Source organism: Gossypium hirsutum, chromosome A10, assembly GCF_007990345.1.
Source record: "Gossypium hirsutum isolate 1008001.06 chromosome A10, Gossypium_hirsutum_v2.1, whole genome shotgun sequence".
NCBI lineage: Eukaryota > Viridiplantae > Streptophyta > Magnoliopsida > Malvales > Malvaceae > Gossypium > Gossypium hirsutum.
In genome coordinates this window covers 92,528,784-92,536,299 of record NC_053433.1, presented here as the reverse complement: position 1 = coordinate 92,536,299, position 7,516 = coordinate 92,528,784, and the positions used below count along the sequence as shown (strand labels likewise).

Sequence of the window (7,516 nt, the reverse complement as noted above, 5' to 3'; positions counted from 1 at the left end):
AAAATTTTGGAATACTTTGGGTGTTTCAGATTTTTCTTTGAGTAGATAGACCCAACAGACCCTAGTATGATCATCAATGAATGTTATAAACCATCTAGCCCCTGTAATATTTTTCACTCGGCTGACTCCCCATAGGTCACTATGGATTAACGAAAAAGGTTGGGACTGAATATGTGGTTTTAATGGGTATGGCACACGGGTATGTTTAGATAATTGGCAAATTTCACACTTCAAGGAATTAATACTTTTATTTCGAAATAACAGCGGAAGATGTTTTTTCAAATACACAAAGTTTGGATGTCCTAACCTACGGTGCCATAACATAATAGTGTCCTCTTTTGCAGTGGATAGAGCCAATCCCCCTTGTGTACTGTTTTTATTCCAAATATATAGTCCATCATCAACTTTAGCAGTGCCAATCATCCTCCCCGATTTCTGTTCCTGTATCACACAACCAATTGCAGAAAATTCAGCAAGAACTTTTTCATCCTTAGTAAGTTTACTAATTGAAAGTAAATTACAGGACAAGTTTGGAACATGTAGGACTTTATCGAGAGAAAAATTCTCTGTCATTTGCACTTCTCCTATTCCAGCCACAGGTGAGTAAGAACCGTCAACTATGCGGATTCGGGATTTGTTATGACAAGGAGTGTAGGTGTGAAACAACGTGGAGTCACCTGTCATGTGATCAGAGGCGCCCGAATCGAGTATCCAAGGAGATTGATTATTAGATTCAAAAGCAATGTTGAGAGAAGTACCTTGAGTTGCTAGAGATCCATGAGTAGTGGGAGTACCAAGTATCTTATGGAGAGTCTCAAGCTGTGTTTTGGTTAAGCGAACATCAAGAACATCATCAGCAGTAGTGGAGGATAACATGGCAGTCTTATTATCCTTCTGTTTTTTTTAGGATAGCCATGGAGTTTGAAGCATTTTTCTTTTGTATGACCAACACGATTGCAATGACTACACCATGGTCTTGTTGATCCAGAATCATTTCCAGCACGTTTTTGTGGCTGTGGACCTTTGGAGATGAGAGTAGAGGTTTCAGTAGGACGATTAGAAATTGGAGTCATAGGTTTAGGTTCCTTTGAATCTCCCATCATGACAAGACGACGCTTTTCTTCTCTTCTAACTTCTGCAAATGCTTCACCGATCGTTGGAAGAGGTGATCTACCCAGAATTCGGCCACGGACCTCATCTAACTCACGGTTCAGTCCTGCTAAAAACTCATAAAGACGTTCATTGTTGAGATGGACCATAAACCTGTTGTGTTCTAAGCCTTCACCCCAATCTGCCTCATAATACATATCCAGTTCTTGCCACAAAATTTTCAAATTGTTATAGTAGTGAGTTACCTCGAGTGTTCCTTGTCGGATGTCCTTTAACTTAAGCTTGATTTCAAATACTTGGGAGGCGTTTCCAAGATCTGAGTAGTTTTCTTTGACTGCATCCCACATGTCTTTTGCAGTTTTGAAAAAAGATAGGTGCGGCTTATATGGCCTTCCATCGAATTGATTAGCCAAGCCATTACAATTGAATTGTTGAGTTCCCAAGTGGTATAAGTAGGATCAGCCATGGTTGGTCATGGGATTTCTCCATTGATGTACCCTAATTTGCCACGACCACGAATCACCATAAAAACCGATTGAGACCATTGCAAGAAGTTCTTCCCATTTAGCCGATGATTGGTGATTATAAGGGAGGAATTAATTTCACCTTGAGTGATTCCCTGATTGATATTCTGAGTTATTTGTGATGTCTCAGTTTCAGAGAAATTCTCATTGATATCACCCATTGGAGGACTAAACCACAGAAATTTTTAGTAAGGGAATTTAGAGAAAAAAATAGGATCGAATGAATCCTATAGCCCTGATGCCATGTAAAAACACTCAGAGGAAAAATTCTGTTATATTGCTACTGCTTTAGTTTACAGCTTTATAAAGAGAAAAATAATCATTTTAAAGGAAATAAATCCTAATCCCTAAGAATCAGTAATTGATATCCTAATTTCCTAAGAATCAGTAACTGAGATTAGTTTCTATTTACAAGAGATCACAACAGATTTCTATCCTTAATTATAGGGATTCCAACAGGTTCAATAGATAATTAAGGCTTAAAACGAAAAGGTACATATATGAAATGAGCTACGTTATTGAGAATATGGAATGGAAAATGTAATATGTATAATTGAAAGGAAAAATGTAACAAATGGATCATATGATGGATGATTTATATATTGAAATCCTTTACATGATATGTGCCATGTCTCATTGGTTGATATGTTCTTAAATGTATCTACTAACTATGTGAAGTGTTGTGGATAGTAAAAAAGAATATCCATATGATCTAAGAAACAATGTTTAATGGTTTAATCGTTTTGTGTTCGGTAAGTTTAAGTTTCTGTTATACGAGCTTATTAAGCACTAGTTGCTTATGCAATTGTTTTTCTCTTCCTTGTAGGTCATCGAAAAGCTTGATCGGTTGGAATCTTGTTGAAGCACCATCATACTATCCATTCGTCATATTGGTAGTTTTGGTTATTTTGGTTAACAATTACAAATGGCATGTAATAGGAGTTTATTTTATGCTATTTACCAATGTGACTGATTTAAGTTTATTTACTTATATGCCTTGATGTTGGCTTATAAATGTATATGTAAGTATGGGTTTTAGTCTCTTGTGAATGCCTTGTGATTTAGATGGCTTTTGGTTCATTGAAGTGTGAATGAATTGGTTAAATGGTAGATATGTGATATAAGTTTAAAACATGAATTTATGGTATTAAGTTTGAGTTGATTTGGATGTTAACTTGTGTACCAATGAAGGTACACTGGATAGATATTTAGATTAAATGATATAGGTGTGTTTTAGCATGTAATAGGGCCTGAATGTTGATTTGATAACTTGGTTTGTTTTTAGTTTGTGCCAAGCTTGTGTCATAATGTCCTTAGTTGATGAATTGCAAATGAAATTGAAAATATATGGTATGTGACATTTATGTATGCTCATATGAAAATAGGTAAAATATGGTTGAATGATATGCTTTGAAACAATTATTTAGTATATAAGATTTTTGCTTAATGAATGAACTTAAAATGTTGAATTGAGTCAAGTTGATGTGTTAAATTGTGGTGTCAATTGAAGGTATACTAGTTAGGCACCTAAGTTGGTTGATTTTGGTATGTTGTAAAGTGTTTTGGTCATGTGAAAATGATTGGAAATAGTATGGTTTGTTGTGCAAGAAAATGTTAATGTTTCGGCTAGTTTTAGGGGCAAATTATGCTGCATACGGCCTGAGACATAAGTTGTCAAACGGCCGTGTGTCATGCACTACCACCCCACACGGTCGTGTGTTTCAAGTGAATATGCTAACGGTCAAAGACACGGCCTGTGACACAGTCTGTGACATTGTCGTGTAACTCAACATCGAATGCATACATGGTCTGGCACACAGCCTACGACATGAAATGTGACCCTATTTCGAACACCCATATAGGCGAACACACAGGCTGAGACACGACCGTGTGTCCAAACTTTGAATGTCCACACGGTCTGGGCTATGTCACACGGCCGTGTGACCCCTGTTTTCAAGTTTTTTTTCCAAAAGTTTTTGTTTTGTTTCAAATTGATCCTTGATTGTTCTCAAGTTATTTTTAGGGCCCCGAAGTCTCGGTTTAAGGCTTGTAAGATTATTTTTACTATGATTATATTACGTTGCATAATTTTTTGTATTGAAGTTAAATGTTTTGATTTGTACGATAATGTCTCGTAACCTTAATCCGGCAACGAAGATGGGTGAGAGGTGTTATAACAAATCTACCATATTTCCTTATTCCCACAGTTAAAAAATATAGTCATAAATCACCTACTCAAATGCTATATCTACTTGGATCACTCCCTTGGAAATTTCCACACCACTCACACCGCAATGCTAACTGTCTACGAAGATTTAAAAAGAGTGCGTGAGCTTAAACAAGCTCAGTGAATGTCAGAATAACCACAAGCATACAAAACATCAAAGTTTAAGTAAGAGCATACTACAGCACATTCACAATAGTATTCTAATCGAGTCACAATCACGTGTTCGTGCTTCATTAATTCATAAAACTAGCATATACTCTCACATGTAATGACACCTAACTCATATATATATAATTCATTTTACGATAATTCATCAAGACAAAACAATGTATTCATGCTTTAATGACCTACAAGTCTAACTTATATATTCGCATGCAATTTACACACAACATTTTCATGTATTAATCAATTAATGATATTTTGGCAACTTAGAAACATGAAACATAAAAGTGTGCTATATCACCACACATTACCTGCTACATTAGTATCACATTCCACAATTCAACACATACGTACTTACCATTTTCTACACATTTCACTGCATTTTTATATCACTAACACCACATCACCATTATCATTCGACATGTTTCATATGCCCACAACTAACACATTCACAAGAGCTATTGCAATATATATTACATGTCACATTATCACAACTTGAGACTCAATCCATAACACACAATCACATACTATGAACTAAATAAGGGGTATAAGAAAGCTTAAACTCAGAACTTAGAATAGCGGTTTATGCTATTCCTAAGCTCCTTGTTAATGCTATGAATCATGTCTACAAGTAGTGATACCTAGCACTCACTGTTCTTGCTTCCGCCTAATTGCCGAAAGCTTAAACTAGTTTTTCCTTTCCTTTCACCTTGCTTGTCGAAGGCTCCAAAAGTTCTGCATCTTCACCAAAATGAACCACACAAAAAACATAATTCAATTGCAACTATAAACACACCCAAACAAATAGAAACTGAGGTTTAATGCTAGTTCTTCTAGGAACTAAAATTTTCGACTAACAAACTTGAAACCCAAATATATTAATCTCTATCTTTCCCATTGCCTAAAATAAATTCCAATCATCCAATTACTCATTTAAAAATAATTCTCAACCCTCAAACCACTCTAAATTACCCAAAAACTTGGTTTTAAAATTTTGACGTACAATGACCCTTTTTCATGAAAACTCAATAAAACCTTAGAATTCTTTAACAAAACTTTAGGGAAAGTTTGGAAACCTTCTAATCACATAAAAATAAGTTGAAAAATACTTTGAAACATCATTTTCATTCAAAATCTTGATTTTCACCATTAACGACCCAAAATTTCGGCATTGATTCAAAACTATTGATTCAATAGATAAAAACTCAACTTAAAAGGCTAGATATCATAAAAACTAATAGGAAAATGAATCATTACCTTCAATGAGAGAAAAATGAACGTTTGATAGGAGATTAAAAAAACCCACAAGTTAATCAATAGTAAAATCGACAATGTTCTTAATGCTCTTTTTGTAATTCTAGAGAGGTTTAATGTTTAGAAGATGATAGAAAATAAGAGATTGGAGTAATCAAGACCAAAAATTGAAGGATCAAATTTTGAAGTTTTCTTCTCTAATAGATTGTAGAAAAAAAAGAGATGAAGGGTTTTTTTTCTCTTTTTTTTATTCACATAAAAAGTAGGGTGAAAGGGGGATAAATGTATTGGTTTTAAAACTTGGTATAATTGTGTTAAAGCTACTATTAAATTAAACCCTTTTACAAAACAATCCTCTTTTTAAAATTGGAAGTCTTTTTCTCACTATTTGTAACACCTCTCACCCGTATTCAATGCCGGAATAGGGTTACGGAGCATTACCGAATTTATAAAACATTTTAACAATCAATTCACATGTAATTTCACATTTCATGCAAACATTATTCAAACTCAAGCACAATGTCCCTATAACGAGCCAACAAGGCCCTAAACATGCTTTAGGAGTGGTTTAGGACTAAATCGATAACCTAGGAAACTTTCACGAAACCTTGAATTTTTTTCTGAAAACAGGGGACACACGCCCGTGTGGCCCGCCCATGTGTCCCATACGGCCAAAAGACATGCCCGTGTCACAGGCCGTGTGGACATTCGAAATGGGATCACATGGTTGTGTCCCAGCCCGTGTCCGACCCCGTGTAACTCTCTGACTTGGGTCACACGGCCAACACACATGCCCGTATGGCTATCCCGTGTGCCCTAAAATTGGCCATACACGCCCGTGTGACAGGCCGTGCCAAACCTATAGGGTATATTGACTTATGCCATACGGCCAAGTCACACGCCCGTGTGTGAGGCCATGTGGAGCATATTGGCTTGATTTCAACTTCAACACGAGGGGGCACACTGCCGTGTAACATGACCGTGTGTCGTACATGACTAAGTCACACGCCCGTGTCTCCATCCGTGTGGACAAAAATAGGCTATTTACCCAGCCAATTTGCCGCCCAAACTTAGGCATACCTACACAACTCATATGGCACAAAACATAACATCAATAGACATACAATTTAATTCCAAATCAAGCATAATTTATACCATTTCCAACACCAACCAATACAAAACATAAATACCACATTATGCCGTCTAACTTCATACCAATACCCAAAATCTCAAATCATCAATATGGATACATTCAAACATGCATTATTTCATCTAATATCACAAACATGTCATTCCTCAAACATAGACTATTTCATACTCCAAATACTAATTCAAAAACTACCTATCACAATTAGCATTTGTAGTACAATTACCAAACTCAAAACAAAGGTCATTTGCATACTTTTATACATCATCAAAATTACCAATATAAGCCAACTCATATGGCTAAATAACTACAATCCACAACATAAACATTTACAAGCCAATTCAAATGGCCAAAATCATCATCAACTTATAACCAAAATGACCAAAATCCAATACATGCCATATAACCAAAACACAAGCTCATAAGTACCAAATTGATAGCTTGATAGTGTGAAACTGTCTCCGAAGATCCCCGAGTGCGAGCTAGCTTTAAAGTCACTATAAAACATAGAAAATTAAACAAAGTAAGCTATATAGCTTAGTAAGCTCGTATGACAATAATAAGCAAATATCACCATTCATTTATCAATTTTAATTAAATGACATAATATGCACCAATGTTTTAATTCCAAGCTTGATCATGAACTCAAAACTTCCATTGATTTAATGCTCATATAGGTTTCAGTACATACTTGTATTGTTACTTATCTATTTTTACCAATTCATATCTTCAATTTACCCGTTTAACCACTTGGAATAGAAGTCAGATACTCAAGAGTCTAGCACACAAAGCACATATACCATGCTCGAAGCCAAATCAAGGTAGCTTATGTAACACCCCTAACCCGTATTCATCGCTGGATTAGGGTTACAAGGCATTATCGACCAAAACACAACTCAAAACAGTTTTTCAATTTAAATTATGCACAAAATTATATTAACTCAATCACAAAAATTTTTAAACTCGAATAGTAACCAGCAACCCAATCATATAAATCACATTCGCACATATGGATCACTTAACCAACTAAAAACCAAACATGCTTTAAAATTTAAACATATCAATATTATTTATTTAATAACCTATTCAACC

The 7,516-nt window shown here is 35.4% G+C and overlaps 1 protein-coding gene across 1 annotated transcript; it reads right to left on the bottom strand.

Annotated features, from left to right (window-relative positions):
- Nucleotides 1–229: 229 nt before the first annotated feature.
- LOC121208432 (uncharacterized) lies at nucleotides 230–1,498 on the bottom strand. Its single transcript, XM_041079024.1, has 2 exons — nucleotides 759–1,498; nucleotides 230–441 (listed from the first exon to the last, which is right to left on the bottom strand). The coding sequence occupies exon 1, from the start codon at nucleotides 1,455–1,457 to the stop codon at nucleotides 831–833; it is 627 nt and encodes a 208-aa protein (XP_040934958.1). The 5' UTR covers nucleotides 1,458–1,498; the 3' UTR covers nucleotides 230–441; nucleotides 759–830.
- Between the last annotated feature and the right edge of the window lie 6,018 nt (nucleotides 1,499–7,516).

What these genes read in the sequence shown, in the direction of transcription:
- LOC121208432 (XM_041079024.1), bottom strand. Translation starts at nt 1,457, where the DNA reads ATGTGGGATGCAGTCAAAGAAAACTACTCAGATCTTGGAAACGCCTCC.